Below are 22,321 nucleotides of genomic sequence, written 5' to 3'. Positions count from 1 at the left end.
ATAGTTGATAAAAATATTCCTCTGGATTGTGCAAGAAGGGACACCTGGACCACTGATAAGACATAGTTTATGATATTAATCAGACGTGGCTTCTTTCTCTCATGCTTCATCAGCTAGACACTCCTCAGTTTTAGTTTCTCCATTTTCTGCCAGCAAATCTTCTTTAGTTTCTTGGTTAGCCACTTCAGCCTGCTTTTCCTTTGCTCCACTTTTCCCTTTTGGTTGCACGTTTTTTGTCTGAAAATTTATCCTTTGCTGCTTTTGGGGCTTCATTTCCACTTCTGCAGGAGCAGGTTTGGCTGACAACAGCACCCATCTCCTCTTGGGCTCTTCCTACCTCTTCTGCATCTCAGCGGCGGGCAGGGCACGCCGAGAACCTTCACGAAACTGTGCTGCCTGACCACTGCTGCTACTCCCGCTGCCTGAGCTGCTGAGACCAGTGGCCGGGCAGTGGGAAAACCAGATGGAATTTAGCATTGATTTTTTAACAATATTAATTCTAAGGGCTGGGTGCGGTGGCTCACACCTGTAATCCTAGCACTCTGGGAGGCCTAGATGGGTGGATTGCTTGAGCTCATTGAGTTCCAGACCAGCCTGAACAAAAGTGAGACCCCGTCTCTACTAAATATAGAAAAACTGAGGCAAGAGGATGGCTTGAGCCCAAGTTGGAGGCTGCTGTGAACTATGATGCCACAGTACTCTACTCAGGGCGACAGCTTGAGACTCTGTCTCAAAAAAAAAAAATTAATTCTTCAATCCATAAGAACAGAATATCTTTCCATTTGTGTGTATGTCTTCAATTTATTTCATCAGTGTTTTCCTTGATCTTTCACTTCTTCTTTTTTTTTTATATTTATCCAAGTATTGTGAATGATCTCTATTACTTTCACTTCTTTTGTTAAATTCCCAGGTACTTTACATTTTTTGGCAGCTATCATAAATGGGATTTTTTTTTTTTTTTTTTTTTTTTTTGAGAGAGTCTGTCACTATATGTCCCTTACGGTAGAGTGCTGTGCTTTCAGAGCTCACAGCAACCTCAAATCCTTGGGCTCAAGAGATTCTCTTGCCTTAGCCTCCAAGTAGCTGGGACTACAGGTGCCCACCACAATGCCTGGCTATTTTTGTTGTTGTTGTTGTTGTTGCAGTTGTCATTGTTTTTTTTTTTAACCTGGCCTGGGCAGGGTCTGAACCCATCAGCCTTGCTATATGTGGCCGGCACCCTACGCAGTGAGCTATGGGTGCCGCTGGATTCTTTTCTTGATTTCTTTTTCAGATTTGTTGTTGGCATCTATCAATGCTCTTGATTTTTACACACAGATTTTTGTATTCTGCAACTTTACTGAATTCATTTATAGCTGTAACAGTTTGTTTTCTGAAGGAGTCTTTAAAGATACAGAATTCTTGGTCGACAAGTCCTCCTCACCAACCCCCACCCCTGTAATTTAAATATTATCATCTCATTGTCAATGGCCTAACAGACTTTTGCAAATAAATCTACTCATAGTCCTTTTGGGGACAGCACATGACAAGTTACTTGTTCTTACTGCTTTTGAGAGTCTTTGTCTTTTTTTGTTTGTTTTTTGAGACAGTCTCACCCTGTTGCCCCGGGCTAGTTTTGTCTTTTGACAATTGTTCTATTATAATGTGTTCCAGTAGTGTGAGTCTCTTCTGGTTTCTCATATTTAAAGTTCGTTTAGCTTCTTGGATTTGTATATCCATGTTGTTCCCAAATTCGGAAGTTTCCAGTCAATATTTTTTTCAAATAATCTCTGACCTATTCTGTTTCTTTTCTCTGTTTGAGACTCTCATAATGCACATACTGGTCCACTTGATGGCATCCCTAAAGTCCCTTAGTCTCTCTTTTCTTCATTCTCTTTTCTGTTAGCTTCTCAGATTTCATATTTTCAAATTACTTGTCTTCAAGTTCACTGTTTCTTTCTTCTGTCTATTTGAGTTGCTGTTGAACCCGTCTTCCTGCTACCATCACCTGTAAGCTTATTTCCATTTGCAGTTATTTTTTTCTCTTACTCCCTCACTTTCTGGGAGGAAGAGGTGGTTCTTACGTTATTCACAGTCAATTCTTTAACCTATGACTTAACCTTCAAAGGTCAACTGATTGGCTTTCTTTTCTTCCTTTTATTCACTGTCCCCTTTGTCCTTCAAATATTTGAGTATCTAACTATGTATATGCTAGGTAGGGGGATCATAATAGTCCCCAAGACAAGGCCCCAGCCCTCACAGAAGCTTACTTTTTTATTCAGGAGACAAATTATTTAGGATAGTCAGGAAGATCCTCTTTGAGGAGGTGGTAGCTGAGTAGAAACCTGAAAGCAATAAGGACGGAAAGAAACCATGGAAATATCCAAAGGAAAACAATCCAGGAAAATGGGGTAGTAAATGCAAAGGTCCTGAGACCCGGGAATTTATTTGAGAAACAGCAATAAACCCATGTGGTAAGAAGGCTGTGACGAAGAAGATGGAATGTCTGGCAAAGGCCAGGGCCAGTGCTAGTAGGACATAGTAGGGGCCTTGGCTTTTTTAAAATAGAAATCACTAGTCAAGCTTTTTGACTACATGGTTTATACTGTCTTTACTTCTTTATTCCCCATTTCTTTACTGCAGTCTTCCCTCTCCAATCCACTTAACTGTCCTCATGAATGTAAATGACCTCCATATAGCCAAATGCAATGTCTATGCATTTGTCATCTTACTACATTTCTTGGATATTTAGTATTGCTAACTATTGCATCTTTCTTGAAATTCTTTTCTAATGATTTTATGATATCATTTTCTTTTTCTCTAATTTGTTTCCTACCTCTTAGAACATTGTATATTAATCTCCTTAATGGTTCCCATTCTTTATGCCTATTCTTTAAAATATTGGTATTCTTCAAGTTTCTCTTCCCATGCCTATTAACTGCTTAATCTGTGTTCTGAATCGCTAGAGGTCAACTGCTTAGCTTTCTTCTCTTTCCCCTCCCCGACTTTAGTCCTTCAAATATTCCTTCAACCTATATATTCTAACTGGGAAATGTTATCCACATATAAGGCTATAATAAACTTCATTATTATAATCTCAGTAATCTCTAATTCAGATCTCTTTCTAGGATTCCAGATCCATTATTTACAACCATCCATCGTACATTTTCACCTGTATGTCCCACAGGTAACTAAAATATTAATTGAAACTTAATTACACATCTTATTTCCCCATCCCCAAATCTATACCTTCTTTTTTTTTTTTTGTAGAGACAGAGTCTCACTTTATGGCCCTTGGTAGAGTGCCATGGCTCACAGCAACCTCCAACTCCTGGGCTTAAGTGATTCTCTTGCCTCAGCCTCCCGAGTAGCTGAGACTACAGGCGCCCGCCACAACACCCGGCTATTTTTTGGTTGCAGTTTGGCCGGGGCTGGGTTTGAACCCGCCACCCTCGGTATATGGGGCTGGCGCCTTACCGACTGAGCCATAGGCGCCGTCCGTATACCTTCTTATCCATCCTTGGTTTCAGTCACCAGCACCCACCATCAATCCAGTCATCTATTCTAGATACTGGGTATCATCTTAGAATCTATTCTATCATCCTCACACATGGCCTGCATTCAGGTGCCATCTGTTTTCCATTTTATATCTTGTAAATAAATCTTAGATCTCTTCCCCAATTCAACCCTGCCTAGTTTAGGTCCTCATTTTCATTGCTCAAATGATTGCTATTCACTTTTTAAAAATGGGGGTATGGTAATATATGCATATATTTAATATATATGTACATTTTTGTGTATCAATTACATAATGTGTTAATACATACATTAAAATGCATAAAGTACAATTGGATTATTCCTACATTTTTGCTCTGAGGACATTGCTTAGCATGAATCAGGTTCTTAGTATAAATTTATTGAGCTGAATTTTATTGTTCTGTATCCTATCTATCTCTATTCTGTTGTCAGGCAAACTTTCCTTAAGCATGTATCTATCAGTAACTTTTGATTGAATAAGAATATAGTGTACACTACTAAGTCATACTCATCATGATCAGCCCATGAATCTACTTCTACAGCTTCTTTTTCTGCAATGCCCTTGTCATTCTTTTTTTTTTTTTTTTGAGATAGCCTCAAGCTGTTGCCCTGGGTAGAGTGCCGTGGCATCACAGCTCACAGCAACCTCTAATTCCTGGGCGCAAGCAAACCTCTTGCCTCAGTTTTTCTATTTTTAGTAGAGATGGGGTCTCACTCTTGCTCAGGCTGGTCTCGAACTCATCAGCTCAAGCAATCACCTGCCTTGAACTCCCAGAGTGCTAGGATTACAGGCGCCTGGCCCCTGATCATTGTTTTTGAAGCCATAGGATCACCTCATGGTACATACAATGTACTCTATGTTCCCTCACTTCTGAGTTTCTTATTTAGTGCTCCCCTGCTTGTAGGACACTTTCCCCCCAGTTTATTAAATTCTTCCTAATCCCAAGTGTTGACTCATATTGAGCTCATGTCTTAATCCTCACAAGACTGAGTTAGGTACCTCTTCTCTATGTTCGTATATTGTCCTGCATTGCACAGTGACTAAGGAGTATTTAATCTGATGATGATACTGATCTTTTCTTTTAATTATATGATAAAACATTATTATTTATTTGAACCTTTAAAAGTTCCTTAAAGGTATAAATGATGTTTTATTTATTTTGGTATTCTCAAAACTTCACCAAAAGCCCAGTACATAGTAGAAACTTTAATGTTTCTTAAATAAATTAGAATCTTTTGAATTAATTCTTATACATAAGAATATAGTCCACATTTTCTTCATGCATTCTTGAGTACCTGACAAACATCAACTTTGAAAAAAATAAATATTAAAAAAAAATTTCCCTTTCCCTGCTTGAAATATACACTTAACATCAGCAAAAGCTTCTTCCGTGGCAGGTAAGAAGTTAAATAATCAGCATCTTCAGTTGCTTACCATTGGTCAGTACAACAAGAGTAGGAGTTAAGAGGAATTCCTATTACTATCATGTTCTAAGAATGTCTCAAGACTCCTCTCTTTCATAATTCTGCTTCCTAACTTTCCTAGAACAAATATAGATAGGGTTCTCAAAGTTTCTCAATGAACCTAATGACAAAATAAAAATTAATGCTGGGAGTTCAGTGGGTTTTTTTTTAAGAGACAGAGTCTCACTTTATCACCCTTGGTAGAATGCCATGACATCACAGCTCTCAGCAACCTCCAACTCCTGGGTTTAGGTGATTCTCTTGCCTCCACCTCCCGAGCAGCTGGGACTACAAGCACCTGCCACAACACCCGGCTAATTTTTCTTGTTGCAGTTTGTCCGGGGCTAGGTTTGAACCCACCAACAACGGTGTATGGGGCCAGCGCCCTGCTCACGAGCCACAGGCACCGTCCAGGGAGTTTAGTTTTTTACTGAAGTGATTATGTTATAAACCTGAACTTGAAAAAAATCCAAATTCTAAACTTCAATTCAATAACTGTAGAAAGTCCTCTGTTATATTATGCACCTCTTGCTCCTTTCCACCCCTATGAAGACTTATAGTCCATAAGTCTATTTATATGTACAATGGAGTCTTCTTTTGGTAAATTAAGAGGAGACTCACAAAGAATAATGATAGTTTTGAAGAAAGCAGGGAGATATGCACGACAGCTGGTTTTATAGATTCATCTACTAGAAAGAAGGAAGGAAACTGCATAGTTTCTATGTTTATGAAAGAAATCTCATGGCTAGCATAGTTCTCAGACTTTAGAATGCCATAGGCTAGTAAAAAAAAATTCTTTTTTTTAAATGAGGAATCAGTGAATATCCTCTACTTTTTCCTCTTTGGGAAAAATTTAACATAGACTATGCCATAAACCTGAATTGGAAAAAAAAAGTAATAAGGTTGTGACTGCTGTGCCAGCTTACTTAGACTACATAATGAGATTTATGATAAACACCTTTCCGTCTGGCAGTGTGGAATTATGGTTGACAAAGGGTGTCCATGTGATTAGCCCCCAATTTTAAAAAAGTCTCCTAAATTCTAAATCTCAAATGGAGTCCCCTATGCTGTGCAGATGTGACTGAAGTTTTGAAGCTGGAGAAAAGGTACATAGGAAGACAAAGTATAGATTCCTTTAGACTCTTCCTGATGTCTACTTCCATTAATAATGTGACTATTTACCTTTATCATGTAGCTATAATAAATCTTAGCTATGAGTATTACTGTATGCTGAGTCCTATGAGTCCTTCTGGAGAGTACCAGAATGTGTGGGTGGAACTGAGGACCTCTGAAACAATACTAGGTAATATTAAACAAGGATGCAATAACCCTAGCATTATCATTTCACAAAAGTGTATGTTAATAAAATTCTGCCCTTTGATCATATGGAAATATGGAACATAGAAGAAGGCAGAATTTTAAATGGAATAAATTTAGTATGAGAAGTTTATTACATTAGCCTTATTTTTCTCATTTTGCTGCAGATCAGTGAAAACCTCATCATGGACCATTAACAAAAATGTATCTAGGAATTACTAGGTTAAGTAATTTTTGCCTGGATAGACCTTTCTTACAATTTACTTTCTTCAGAAGCTAAAAGCACTAAAAGAAATGTTATGTGTACAGGGATAATTTTAAAAGCTGGAACTTTTAGTAAGTCATTAAAGATGTTACTGAAATGGTCTATTTTTAACTGTCATAAAGAATGGAAGAGTATTATAAATTAATTAAAAATACAACAAATAAAACTCTCAAATTTCATCCATTAACATCCCTGTTTTACAATTCATCAAGGCAGTTTCTAAAAACATAACATTTTTTCAGTGGCAAAAGCCCCTCAAATTCCATTTACCAGGATAAAGAATAACTTTCAAAACCATTGAACCACACACCTTTTGCTGCAGTTCTTTTACTGCAGAATCTCTATCCATGCATGCCTGTCGGAAGGCTTCGTATGCTTTCTGGAGTTGCTCACCAATGGTTTTATCCATTCCTCTTCGTCCTGTAGCATTACTATAAAGGATGGAGTAAATGACAGGTCTGGAAAATAATCAGAACAATTTAGGTAGTTATTAAGTTACATCTCATTTTAAAAATGCACCCTAAAGAGAGCTATATAAGATTTATCACAAACATTACAGCAACAAGTACTATAAAGGTTTATTATAGGGCCAGGCATAGTGGCTCACGGCTGAATCTAGTATTCTGGGAGGCCAAGGCAGAAGCATTGCTTGAGCTCAGTTCAAGACCAGCCTGAACAAGGGACCCTGTCTCAAAAAAAAAGAAAGAAAAATTAATACACTGTAATGGTGTGTGTCTGCAATCCCAGCTATTCTCAGGAGACTGAGTCAGACTTGAGCTCAGGAGTTTCAGGTTGCAGTGAGCTATGATGACATCACTGTACTTTAGCCAGGGTGACAGAGTAAGACTCTCCTCCTACCCCCCAAAAAGGTTTATTATAGAGGCATAAAACTTTCATACAAAACCCTGACTAGAAATACTATGATACCTTAACTTCTATAATTTTAAAATATTCTTTACTAATGTACAAGGAAAAAGTAGGCTCCTGTTCAAAAACATGATACTTTGAGAATAGTAAGCTATAAATGTAACCTAAAAATGGGGAAATATAAAAGGCCATTTTAATATTTCATTACAGAACAGGATTGGCCATGTAGGAAGGAATTTCTTTTTACTAAATGGATTCTTATTCCCACTTAAACAAGGTAAATTCTTGCTACAATGAAATTAGAGCAAAATTGAATGGATAATAAACGTTTGTGGATGGAGTTCACACTGCTGTTATCACAGAGCAATTAAAATGTGTGAAAATGCTCTTCTTTTAGCACAAAATCTAAGGAGAGCTGCTAGTAGAGTGTACATTAACAAAGAAAAATCACATCCTTTCAGTCCTACCACCACTACCTATTAGTGTTCCAACTTCCCTGCTGTTTCTGAATACAGGTCATTTGCTCAGTGTAGGTAATCTGATTTTCTCATCTCAGTTTGCAAAACATCTCCAACAACATTCCTTGGCCCTAAGCAGATGGTTAACTAATGACTGATTCTTTGTGTCCAGCTGTAAAAACTGTAACACAAGACCTTTCTCTTAATCCTCTAAAAGCTAAAAAACAAAGTTCTCTATTGTTTACAGGTGTATCAAGTTATTTCATTTTTTTGGAATCTTTCATAATGTCAGTCTGTAATCTGTCATAGCCTCTTTCATCTGATCTTTGGCCAGTACAAGAGTAGGAGTTGAGGAATTCCTATTAAGAATATATCAAGACTCCTCTCTTCCATAATTCTGTTTCCTAACTTTCCTAGAACAAATGCAGGAAATTTATTTATTTCAGTATTCTCAAAACTTCACCAAGCTCAACAACTTAGATGTTTTTTCACTTTCTTAATAGTGTTCTTTAACATACAATGTTTTAAAAGTTGATGAAATCCAAATTTCAACAAATTTGGCCACACATGTTGTGTGTGTGTTTTTTTCTTTTAACATTTTTAGCATATTCAATTGAGATATAATTCATACAATATAACATCCACCAATCTTAAAGTATACACTTAAGCACTTCTTACAATATTTATTATGTCATGCAATTATCACTTTCTTGCTCTCAGTAGAGTGCTGTTGCTCACAGCAACCTACAGCTCTTGGGCTTAGGCAATGATTCTCTTACCTCAGCCTCCCGAGTAGCTGGGATTACAGACGCCCGCCACAACATCTGGCTATTTTTTTGTTGCAGTTTGGCCGGGGCAGGGTTTGAACCTGCCACCTTTGGTATATGGGGCTGGCATCCTACTCAATAGCCACAGACACCACCTAAAAGTAAATTTCAATTCTCCTCTTCCTCCATCTCCTGGCAACCACTAATCTGTTTTCTGTCTCTATGCATTTGCCTATTTTTAACATTTCACATAAAAGGAATCATACAATATATGGTTTTGTGTCTGGGTTCTTTCATACAGCATAACTTTTGAGGTTTATCCCTGTTGTAGTATGTAACTATACTCCCTTTTTATGGCTGAATAATATTCCATTGTATGGATATTTAACATTTTGTTTACCCATTCCTCAGTGGATGGACATTGGAGTTGTTTTTAATTTTTGGCTATTATGAATAAAGCTACTGTGAACTTTTGTATACATATTTTTAGGTGAGCATATGTTTACAATTCTCTCAATACATGCCTAAAAATGGAACTGCTTAGTCAGATAATAATTCTATGTATGCATAACTCTTTTGATGAATTGCCAAACTGTTTCCCCAGAACCTGTGCCATTTTACATTTCCACCACCAATGTACAAAGTTCCAATTTCTCCTCATCCTAGCCAACACGTCTTACAGTCCATTTTTAATATTAAGCCATCCCAGTGAGTGTGACATCAGTAGTACTCTATCATGATTTGCTTTGCATTCTCTTAACGTCTAATGATGTCAAGCATCCTTCCCTATGTGCTTTTTGGGTATTTGTATGTCTATTCAAACTACTCGTCCATTTTTTAAACTGGGTTGTCTTGCTAAGTTGTAAGAGTTTTTTGTATTTTTCTAGAAACTAAGCTCTTCTCAGCTATGTGATTTAAAAGTATTTGCTCTCATTCTGTAGTGAAATTACACTGAGATGTTTTTTCACTTTCTTGCTAGTGTTCTTTAACACACAATGTTTTAAAATTTGATGAAATCCAGTTTACCAATCTTTTCCTTTCATTGCTTGCTCTTTTGGCACCATATCTAAGAAACTGTGACCTAAAAGCCATGCCATTCCTTCAAGCAATTTATAATTTTAGCATTTACATTTAGGTCTTCGATTCATATTGAGTTAATTTTGTATATGGTAGAAGGTAGGGATCCAGATTCATTCTTTGACATCAGTCTATCCAAATGCCCAGGCACCCATTTGTTGAAAGGGCTATTCTTTTCCCATTGAACAGCCCTAGAACCCTTGCCAAAAATCAACTGACCATAAATCACAATGCTCTTTTAAATACCTATATACAAGTAATTTAAACCTAGCAGCCAAGGTCTCTCATTTTAAGATACTAAATACCCTCCCAAAGTCATTTATCAAACTTAACATAAACAATTCCCAGTTTTATTATGAAGATTATAATTACTTTCTGAAGAACTAAAAGAATAGTAATTCTTTATGTAACCCACTTAGGAAGTTAGTTTCTACTGCTAAAAATACATGAAAAATATGAAATCCTATAGGAGTAATTAATGTTGCTAGAATCCCTGCCTAACCATAGACACATTGGAAACATAAGCAATTAGTATAAATATGAAGGGTCACTTAGAGTACTTTATTTATTTAGATACCGTCTCATTCAAAAAGTATTTAAAGCCACTTACAAAAAATACATAAGCGATTAAAAATAAGTATGCAAGATGAGAAGAAAAATATGTGTAGATGGTCATAGGGACTATATATATTGTAATATGTTAATGCACAAATTAGAGGCGTTAGTAGCTAAGTGACTAAGTTATCTATCACTGCCTTAAGAAGCTGCATATCATGACAAATTGTTGATGTAAACCGCACCTGTAATTTTAAAATGTGGGACAAATAAGAGCCTTAAACTGGGACTCCATCTAGTTTCTTGCTTTGTTTTATCACTGATGAAGCCTTAGGTAAGTGCTACTAAATCTTTTGGAACCAATTACCTTCCGTCCAATATAAAAAAATGTTTGTACTTAATTTCTAGGAAACTTCCTTGCTCTATAGTTCTTGAGTCTGTGAGTTAAAAATGCGTATCTCTGCCATCAAGAAGGTACATTCTCATTTTTAAAAATGTAAATGCAGCACTAAAAATAGTTTCATCACATGCAAGTAAATCATGTGGAGATATCACTTTGGGTCCTTGAATTAGATCACACAAATGTCACTAAGGGGAGCTACTAAGTAAATTCCACATGGATGCATCCTCTTGCCTGAAATACGAAAGTATGCTGAAAGTTCCAGATTGATACGAAAATCAGTAAATGATACATTTAATTCCTATCTCAAAATCAAGAAGAGAATTGGGTATTATAGCAGCAACAATGACTGGAGAAAAAGAAAATTAAATTAAGACAAATAATTGGACAGATTTAAAATATTAACACCCTAAACTTTAAAGCCACTTGTTCCTTCTTTTCTTTAGCATTTGTTAAGTGTAAAATTAACTTAAGAGGCAGCCAATTTCAATTACATTTTGGTATACCTTCTGCAGGCTCCAGTGGAATGCATTATATTTATAGTAAACATGCTCAAACTCAACACTCATGGCCAGTTTCATTCCCCAAAGTAAGAGTTTGAAGCTATAGCAATCCTGGCCTTGGAAACACTCTTCCAGTTAGGGTTTCATTTTATTTTTAGATTTTGTTTGCTGGTTTCTTTCAACTTCAAGAAAACATCCTGAAACCCCAGAATGTAGCAGGACTAGCTGAATGCAAATAACTCCCCATCTTTCCCCCTAGTCTTTCTGAAACCTGGGTACTCCCTCCCCTGTCCACCTTGGTCCCTCTGACAGTAATTCTTTTTTTCCCACCCAGACTGAAAAGGCAGAATGGGAAGCCAGCAGGTTTTTGTCCCACCTCTCCAGTCCAGTCAGTGCCTGTATGTGGCTGTCCAGAAAGAAGCACCAAGAAAATCCCTGGGCAGCAGGCTGCCTCCTCTTTCGTTGCTCCCTTGGTTCAATAACAAAACTATCCTGAGGTAGGAGAGGCAGTACGAGCAAGGGAGATGATTTCCCAGTCCCAACAAAGGTTTATCAACTGCTAAATATATAAAATATATCCCATTGCTATTCAATTCAATTAGAAAAAAAATATTTGCTTGCTAACTACATATAAGCATATAAGATGAAGCAAGGGATTCAGAGGTAATACTAAAAACTTAAAGTGAATTCTTTTTTTACAAGTATTTTTACCAATTTTTCATTACCTGTTACGTATTCCCGTTAATATTCCCATTTGACCCACACGGTTCAGAGGCCATTACAATTTATTGACAGCTACACAGCTATTACAAACTAGACTTCATGTTTAAAATTCTTAGTTCAAGGATGATTAATTAAAGTCAGTTGCAAAGTATTCTACTAGGGTGCCAAGGCCAATATGCTCACTCAATAAAATATTTACTGAGTATCAACTACGAGCAAAAGATGTGCTGGGCACCACTAATGCAGTGACAACAAAATAGCCTGAAACCTATCCTCATGATGGTACCATTAGCTGTAATTTGAAGCACAAACTAGGTGAGCACCCTAAGATGTCCAAAAGGCTATAGTTTGGAGAAGAAATTGGCCACCCCTATATATGAAGTTTAGGTAACACTTTGGTAAGTAGGTGGTGGGGTTTTTTGTTTGTTTGTTTTTTTCAGTAGGAGGTATTTGAAGTATGGTGAGGAATGATCTCACCCATTCCTTGTATTTATCAAATAGCAGCCATCCTTTCTGAAACAGGTTTCCCACTGCAATGAAGATGTTTTTAGTGTTAGATAATATCCATTCTTCATTGAAACAGGCCAGAATTATATGCATTTCTTATCCACTGTTCAGTGTAATTTTCCTGATCAGGACAACCCTACAAACCTTAGATAATTCTTACACATAACAATGATGGTTACTATAAAAATGATTAATTAGGCTAGAGCTTTTCCCATGCTTCTTGAAAACAAGTAGGGGTGGAACTGAAATAAACCACAAGTTCCATGGCCTCAATTTTCTTTCTTTTTTTTTTTTTTTTTTGTGGTTTTTGGCCGGGGCTGGGTTTGAACCCGCCACCTACGGCATATGAGACCGGCGCCCTACTCCTTGAGCCACAGGCGCTGCCCAATTTTCTTTGTTTTTAAAACGACATGGTTGGATGATATAATCTTGTTCAATTTTACGATTATATAGTATTACCAAACAAATACAGAGCAAAGAAGCTTTTGCTTGGCAAATAGGATAACTTATTTTTTATAATTGATTTTGTAACTATGGGAGTAGTTATTTTGTTTTAATTTATACTATAAATTAGGGCCTAGTTAGAAAGCAGTTGATATGGTATTTCATTTCACAATAGTGCATTTCACAATAGTGCAAAAACAAGGAATAAAGTAATACGAAGTGCTGTAGAAATAAAGAGATGATACATTGTAAAAAATCTGTGATATGAAAATATGTGCTAGTACAGTGAGAATTACTGTGACTTCATTTATTTAACATTTATGTATTCCCTTTTAAATATTCTATTATGCAGAGTAAAAAAAAGTACAAACTTTAAATTCAGACAATACACCTGCAATTTTCAAGCCAAAGCCATTCATTCACTTAGCTTCTCTAAACATCAGTTTTCACATCATAGTTTGTAGGGTTATTTTGAAGATTAAGTAAGACCATATTTACAGCAAATATGTTATTTGTTCCTCAATATCCATTTACCTGTTCTCTTACAGTACAAGTACTCCCGGTTTTCATATGACTACGTCTGATCATTGGCAAATGGGTGTAACTTTATAATAAGTTCTTACTTTCACCTTTTCCCTCTCTCAGCTGGGTAACATGTAATGGTAAGCCATCTAGAACAATGTGGTGCGGAAAATACTTTAGGGATGGGGAAACAGTAAGAACGAAGAAGTCTACATCCCTGACATTATGGAACTGCCAGATCAGCTCTGGATCTCTCTCTATCTCTTTTTGATGAGAAGGCCCAAGTGAGGCTCAAACCCACTGCCCCTGGTGTGCAGGGCCAGCACTCTAACCACTAAGCTACGGCACCCAGCCAGCTCTGGACATCTTATACTCTCAATTGTTATATTCAAGAGAAACACAATTTTTGTGTTTTCAACCATTGCTTTGTGTGTATCTGAAGGAGAAGCTGAGTTGTATCTTGATTCATACAATATTCAAGACTGGTTCATGTTGAACACACAGTAGGAGCTCCTTTTCTCTCTGAGAAAGAAATAGTCATAGTCTTTGCCTTTGTTTCCAATTAGAGCTTATAATTCAGGGAGACAGACATACAGGAAGACAATTAATCTAAAATGTCAATTACAAATGTGTAAAAATGGTATGAGCATACGCTGTATCTCAATAGGGGTCTGGGTAGCACAGGACCTCCCTCTATGGTTAACTGGAGATTTGTGCATTCCACTGTAAGTTTTACCTGAGAAGAAGACAAAAAGAACTGTTAAGCATAAGGGTATAAACAAGATAAAGGTTCAATAAAGATTCAATAGGAGAAATAATTAAAATGAGAGGTACTTTGGAAGGCTTCACAGAGGGTCTGACACTAAAACTGGGTCCTGATAGATGAAAAGGGTTTTAACAAGCAGAGAATGAAAGGGGAAAGAACATTCATTCTGAAAAGAACAGAGTCACTGAGCAGTCACCACTAGGGTGCATTTAGTGACTGGGGTCAGCACTGTTTACCCAAGTCTAGCATGTATGCGGAGGATAGAGAAGTGAAGGTGTCATAATAGGCTACAATCAAAGTTACCATGTATGTGCTGTGCTGAAAAATCTCTACGGGACACCATCCATGACTGGAATAGCACCCCTTCGAGTTGTGGAGTACACTAACTGCACAAACCACACTCCGTAGACTCAGGAGACCTTGAATGTCACTCTAAGAAATTGTGCTATAAACCGTCAACATTAAGGGGTGGTGGAGGGTTTTCAAGCAGGAGAGGAATATGTTTTAGAAAGGTAGAATAGATACCAGCATGGAATACAAACTAGTGAGGGAGACAAAGTGAAGATATCCCATAGGAAACTATTGCTGTATTTCTAGTAAGAGAGGAGGGCTTGAATTAGAGCAGGGGAAATGAAAGGTAAGTGGAATTAAGAGATATTTCAAAAGCAAAATTAACAGGACTTGTTGGTCAACTGGATCTGCATAATACACAAGCAAGGCAGCATTCAGGTACCTATGATTCTAAATCAGTACCCTAAAATGGTACCTTGGAATCTACATTTTAATTAGCAAAGTCCCCCAGGTGATTATGTTGTAGATAGTTCACCACCCATATTTTTCAAAACACTAGGCAGACTGTGGTGATAGCCAGACAAAAAGAAACAGAAGGGGAAAAAAAGTTTTTGGTGATGGTGGGGGGAGGCAAAAACACTGAATTCAATTTTTGACAACAGTCCTAGAAGAGATTATCATTAATAATGAAGAAAACCATTTGAAAGACAATCCCTAGGAAAAACAATTAAGGCTAAATATGCCTTCCCTATTGTTTGTATTCTTGAAGTCCTGTTTTCAACAAGCTCTGATATTAGTACATCCTTGATCAGTCAACCAGGCCAAAGTCATTTTTATCAGAACAAAATAAAACAAAAAGCAGAAAAAAAATTTTTGAAAAGGAAACAGTAAAGAGACAGAAACAATACTCATTATCATACCAGCTTGTATTACAAGATACACTGCTTTCCTCCTAAATACAAACCAAAGAGAAGATAGGCACACTTATTGTTTATCTGGAAGATGTCAGAAGGGAAACTAGGAAATGCTTAAAATAGTATGACATTTTAGTAGTTTGTTATCTTACGTAAAAAAAACTATTAACCAACAGGTAGGAAGGGCATCCAATGCTTTATTTTGTTAAACTTCACATACTCTTAAATAATAAGAAAAATTACTCTGGCAGAGTATTTGAGTTTGGATATGTGATTTTTCTTAAGTCTCTCTTCCCTACCAAATTTATAAAAAAATAATAATTACTAATGATTCTTCCAAGAGAGTAGAAGAGTCTACATCTATCTTCTGGTCTTAGCTACAAAAGTTAAAATATATGTATTTTCAGTAACTTAAAAATATCTGCTAAAACTCAAGACAACACTGTAAAAGATGGCAGAGACTGCACAAGATTCATACAGTACAAAGTTGTTTTTGAAACAGAAGTAGTTAAAATGTCATAAGTTAACAGGTCACCTACCTCTCCATTATCTGTGAGTCACCCTATCAGAAGATAACCATGCTTCTATGAAAAGAGTGAAATTTCAGGAGTGATATAGAGAATCTTTCTACAAAAAAGCCTAATTCTCTTTTAATAAGTTTAAAATTGCTCAGCAGCCATTTAGCCTTGAGAATATTACCGATGATAAATAGGAACGGGCAAGAGCCTACATAATTATAAAGTTCTACTCTGTGTTCTCAACCACTGGCACAGGACTCTACAGCTTTTCATACTTCAGCTTTTAATTTCCCTGAGGACATCTAGAGGCTGTTGGGCAAATGTTTGCAAGTCACAACTTGTTTTATTAGAAGTAATTGTGGGAACGCCAGTGAGAAAATAAATAAGGTTTCAGAGATTTCCAGATCTCTATTTCTAATCATTCCCAAGATGTTTAGAATATGACTTTAAATGTATAAGTTTAAAAACAAGCCCGGTATTTTTACACCATGCAACATACTCTCCTCCTTTGAATAGTCCTAAGGACCTCAAAACCCTGAGTAGCCCAACAAACCAAACTTTCAAACCAGCATCTGTGCCAAAATTACCCAACTTTCTATCATTTTCAGGGTCACACCAGTTTTTCTCAAATGTGAATGTTCAGACCTAATAAATCTTTACCATCATACTGGTGGGGGAAGCAAGAGCTAATTAAAAACTTTGATTTGCTATTAATACCACTTCCTTTTGTCTCTGGGAAAAAATTAAAAGATGCTATAAAATAAAGATTCCAAACTAAACTTTTAACTACACTACATTGTGTGTAAAATTTATTAATTTCTCTAATAAGAAAACTTCTAGATTAAAAAGCCCAATCAAAGATGAAAATCAGAGCTGCAGTGCAGAACACCTGTCCAGTCTAGACGTACTTGGTGACTGGGGAGAGTAAACAAGTCATTTAACTATTTCATGGAACTCAGTTCCCGCATCTGCCCCAGTTTAAAATATTTAAGATAGAGTCACTGGTTTCCAACCTGTCAATAAATTATAATCATACAGCATGGTTTTAAAAGACATTAACAAACCCTGTCTAAGACTTCCCGGATTATAATTTTGTGTATGGGGTAGATGTGAGACAGATTTAAACTCACTGCCATAGGTGTGGAGTCACCACCTACGCTGTAAAATACATACAAATATGCAACAAGGGAAAGGAATAGACCTTCATAAAGTGGCCTTTATTCCCAAGGTGATCTGCTTTCTGAATTGCTCTAAAAGAAGTTAACAGGGGTCCTCAAACTTTTTAAACAGGAGGCCAGTTCACTGTCCCTCAGATCGGTGGAGGGCCGGACTACAGTTTAAAAAAAAAAAAACTATGAACAAATTCCTATGCACACGGCACAGATTTTATTTTGAAGTAAAAAAACAAAACAGGAACAAATACAATCACATGGCCGCATGTGGCCCGTGAGCCATAGTTTGAGAACCCCTGGAACAGTAGTTGCTAAGGTAGGAGACTTTCTCTAAAACTAGATATTTTGATACTTTGGTATATGGCCCAGGGCAACAGCACTTTATTAATCTTGGTTTTATAAAATTTTTATAACTCATCAGCATGCATGACAAAAGTTTTCTCTGTTAACGGAATTTGTCATAAAGTCCTGGATGGAGAAATTTGACTGTGACCACATCCCTTTACTCACCAAGTAATAATAATCCTGCTGTTTCCCCACCACTACTTTCATCACCCCATTCTACTGAATTTTCAAACTATCTGCAGATGGTTGAGAGAGGACATAGATCACAATGCATGCCTTCAGTACAAAGAGGCACACAGCTCTAGACCAGAAGGCCAATCTTGGTCTTCTGTTTGAATGGCAAGCATCCCAGCAATGATGGAAGTGGTTCCTATTTTGTCATGGGAAGCACTGATGACATGAAGGAACTAACATTTATTTGCCAGGTGCCTTGCATAAACTACCTCCTTTTTTACTACTCTTCCTTCTACTTCTCTCTTTACATCCCTCAATAGATGAAGAAACTGATCTTCAGCAGGGTAAATAAGTTGTGGAAGGTCACAGAATTAGGAAGTGGAAGAATCAGACAAATCTATATCTGTCTGATGAAAAGGCACAATCTTTAGCTGTTCCCTTAATTTAGTCTTTAATTTTTCTTTTTTTTAAGAGACAGTCTTTATTGCCTTCGGTAGAGTGTTGTGATGTCACAGTTTACAGCAAACCCCAACTCCTGGGCTTAGGCAATTCTCTTGCCTCAGCCTCCCAGGTAGCTGGGACTATAGGTGCCCACCAGAAGGCCCAGCTATTTTTTTGCTGCAGTTTGGCCAGGGCTGGGTTCGAACCCACCACTCTCAGTATATGGGGCCAGCGCCCTACCCACTGAGCCACAGGCACCACCCAAGTCTTTAAGGCTTAACAAAAACAGTAACCCTCTGCTCTATCCTCACCTCCCCTTTTCCTGCTTTATGTGGCAACAACTCTTTATGCTGTTTTTTTTTTTTAATCTCTGTATGTCTATGCAAAATAAGGATTCAGCTTTTTTTTTTTTTTTGGTAGGGACAGAGTCTCACTTTATCGCCCTTGGTAGAGTACTGTGGGGTCACACAGCTCACAGCAACCTCCAACTCCTGGGCTTAGGTGATTCTCTTGCCTCAGCCAACTGAGTAGCTGGGACTATAGACGCCTGTCACAACGCCCGGCTATTTTTTTTGTTGCAGTTTGGCCGGGGCTGGGTTTGAATCCCCCACCCTCCATATATGAGGCTAGCGCCCTAACCTACTGAGCCACAGGTGCTGCCCAGGATTCAGCTTTTTAAACACCTCCTCCTTCCCATTCTCCCCATCTTCCCAAAACAGGTATATCCTATTTTTGGTTAGAGTCCCATTTTCCCAATACTGCTATATCCTATTTTTGGTCAGATTAGCCTTCACCTTTTACTTTCTTATTACTATCTAATGTTGAGTAATTATAACACTGCTGAGCCATATAATATACTAAAGCTGTTTCCTTTCCTGAAAACCTTTTTCCCTGAAAAAAATTATTTCCTATTATCACTCATATAACTTTACAACACATTCAGACACATTAGGTGTTCTATCAATTCCATCTTCTTAGAGGAATCTCTCAGTGAGCTTTCTGACTTACCGACTTACTCTCTATGCCTGATGAAAAGCCTTTATCTTGTGACTTTCTTTCACCTCAAATTTGGCGACTCCCTTTGTTCATCTCTCTAGTTGAATCCCTCATTTTCAGTATCCCAAATCTTTTTTCTTATGTAACATCCCTGTTTAGTGAAACAAATCCAATAGCAGCTTCCTAAGAAAGTGTTTGAGAAGTAAACATTTTTGAGACCTTGCATAACTGAATCTATCTTTACCCTCCGACTTAATAGTTTTGCCAGGTCAAGAGTTCTAGATTGTAAGTAATTTTTCCTCAGAATTTTGAAAGCTTTGGTATGCTGTCTTCTAGCTTCTATTTGTTTTTGCTGAAGCCCACACCCATTTTGATTCCTTATCTTGTACTTAACCTATTTTTTTTTTCTCTCTGGAAACTACTAGGATTTTTTTTTTCTCTTTAACCCAGGATTCTGAAATTTCAGAACCATAATTTGTCATTGACTATATCCGTTGCAGTATTTACTGTTCAAAATGGAAATTCGTCCTTTGGTTATTGGACATTTTCTTGAAATATATATATATATATATATTTTTTGCAGTATTTGGCCGGGGCTGGGTTTGAACCTGCCACCTCCGGCATATGGGGAGGGGGCCCTACTCCTTGAGCCACAGGCATTTTTGGGCAATGTCTTTTCTTTTGTATACTTGTCCGGGACTCCTATTATCCGGATGTTGTATCTTCTGACCTGATATTCTAATTCTCTTTACTCCTCCTCCCCTTTTAAAATGAACTTCCCTCCTTATTTTGTAGAGAAAGTAAAGAAATTTATGTATGAGGGATGTGAGCCCCCTTTAATTATCAGGCGGGTGGGGGCACTGAAAAGTGATTGTGTGTGACAGTAGTCATGTCTCCCCCTCCCCCCAGTGAGCTAAATAATTATCTCTTGAATCCATTTGCCATGTGAGCTCTTGACTGACACCAAGTAGCCATAAAATGCCATATGCTGGACACAACTCACACCCTATACAGCCAATTACAAACCAACTTTATTTCTACACATCAGTGGGATTTCCTGTCAAACAAATTTGTATCAGTCCACTCCTTGTCCCGTTTTCCCTTTAAAAACCTCCTTGTAACAAAGGCTGAATGGAGGCCTCTCAAGGCAACTTGGAAGTGTGTCTTACCCCAGTAGTCCTCAACCTCAGCCCAAATAAACTCTCTATATTAATTTTGCAATTTCTTTCTTTAGGTTGACAATAGATAACATTATCTCAAGTCTGTTGTCATTGGCAGCCAATATTACTGACTTTCAAATGACAGTCACCCAATCCTGGATAAAGAAAAGTGGTGGGTGGATTGCCTGAGCTCACAGGTTTGAGACCAGCCTGAGCCAGAGTGAGACCTCATCTCTAAACAGCCGGCATTGTGGTGGGTGCCTGTAATCCCAGCTACTTGGGAGGCTGATGCAAGAGAATGGCTTAAGCCTAAGAGTTTGAGGTTGCTGTGAGCTGTGATGCCATGGGACTCTACCAAGGGCGACAAAGTGAGACTCTGTCTCAAAAAAAAAGTAATAATCAGTACTAAAGATTTGATGCTTTTACAGCTCCACTGAGACTGGGAGTGTGTGAGCCAAACTATGTTCTACCCTCCTATCACCTGCTCACTATAACAGCTGACCTTTGTTAGTTACATATATATTGGGATTCTAAGTTTGAAGAGAATCACATGCTTTAAGGTAGGCTTTCCACCAGCTCTACCCTGGGATAATTTGTAGTTCTTTAGAAGGTCTATTTTTCTGTGGGTGGTAGAAACAAGTGTGGGTGATTTGGGAGGTGGAAAAGGTCCCCCTCTGTTGGGTTTCCCCTATTGCTAGCCTATTCTACTTCTGGGTAAATGTTTTGCCACAGTTCTTATTTGTGGTGAGAGACCAATATAAATGTAAAGCAGTTTCAGGATGGGGAAAGGAAATCACCTTGAGTAACTGCTACCCCTTCCACTATGCCCTGGAAAAGAAAGCCACTCCCCTTTCTCAACCCCTTGGATTATGAATAAGTAGAAAAGTTGTTACTTTAGCAAACAAAGAGGTGAAAAAGTGAATGAGAGATTCATACTGTCTTTTGTATATCTTTGCTGTATTACCTTTTCACCAACAGAAAATTTTAGGAGCAAAAAGAAAACATTAAACAATCACACAGTACATGCACATAAATAAGATGTCTTCTGTCTTGGATGGTTAAGGCAGACCTTATATACACTTAAATACACTTAAAGGAAATGGAAGAGAACTGTCACTCCTAACATTTACTTATGATCACTTTTCAATTTTAAGTTGTATAACATAAGCAACCATTTCCTCAAATGACAGCTCACATATCTATCCACTTGTATTTCTATTCTCACTTTCCAGGTTGTAAACTTTGGTTATGGGTGTACTCATAACACATTGTACCACACTGTTTCTTGGGTTCCATTCAGGCAGCTGATATAATGGAAAGTTAAGTATCACAGATCCAGCAGTATCAGAATTCAAGTTTTGTATTTTTTTCCATAGGCTATCTGGTTAAATGCAGTAGGATAACCAAGGTAGCACAATCTCACTGATCAAATCCAAAGCTCCACAGTCAATGTTCTCTATTCTGCTGGATGTTAGTGAGAGAGGATAGCTGAGAAGGGTGAGGTCTAGAAGAACAGGTCTTCTCAAGGAGACCACAAGGATACACATGCAGGGTCCTCTCCACGGTGACTCAGCTCTTGGGAATTTGTAAACTTAACTTCCTGAAACTTGGAAATTTCCAAGTTCTGTGAAATCCTGTAGTTCTGTGGGGGGCGGGAATAGCATCTCCCACTTGATTCAAACTGGCCAACGAGAAGGGTACCTGTGGGGTGGAACTTTTTTGACTGTCAATAAAAAGGGAAAGACCAAGGCAGTCGGGGAGCGTGGCCATTTGGAATTCTTCTATGCCGTAAGCTCCCAGCTGGTGAATAAAGCCCTTCCTCTTATAAACGTGGTGTTTGGGTGCTCTTTCTCTCCATTGGGTTTTGTCTTCCTGCAACATTAGAACTTGTTGAAACTTTTTATGCAATCTTCTAAGTGTTAAAAGATTTCACTGTGAAAATCCAAGACCACACCCATGTATCTCAGCTTTGCCCCACTTCCTTTTTTTCTTCAGTAGTACTTCTCTCAGACTGTTTATCAAGTGCTGTGGATTCAACAGTACATCCAAACAGTATATAATACAGAAGGGAAACTGTGCAGATGATATCCTGCCCCTCTGAGGTAAAGATACATGGTGCTGCTTAGGTAGCTGTGCTGAGGCACATGGATCTTTCTTTA

At 37.7% G+C, this 22,321-nt stretch overlaps 1 protein-coding gene across 4 annotated transcripts in view; it reads right to left on the bottom strand.

Moving 5' to 3' along the window:
* Positions 1 to 22,321, bottom strand: part of TANK (TRAF family member associated NFKB activator) — a 104,211-nt gene that overhangs the window by 56,471 nt on the left and 25,419 nt on the right. For all 4 annotated transcript variants that reach the window (XM_053597175.1, XM_053597176.1, XM_053597174.1 and 1 more), the window contains exon 2: positions 6,873 to 7,020. In XM_053597175.1, the coding sequence (XP_053453150.1) occupies positions 6,873 to 6,971 (99 nt within the window). In that variant the 5' untranslated portion in view covers positions 6,972 to 7,020. The remainder of the gene's footprint in view (positions 1 to 6,872; positions 7,021 to 22,321) is intronic.

Source organism: Nycticebus coucang, chromosome 7 (assembly GCF_027406575.1).
Source record: "Nycticebus coucang isolate mNycCou1 chromosome 7, mNycCou1.pri, whole genome shotgun sequence".
Classification (NCBI taxonomy): domain Eukaryota; kingdom Metazoa; phylum Chordata; class Mammalia; order Primates; family Lorisidae; genus Nycticebus; species Nycticebus coucang.
Note: the sequence above shows the minus strand (reverse complement) of the source record. Positions and strands in the feature narration are given on the sequence as shown.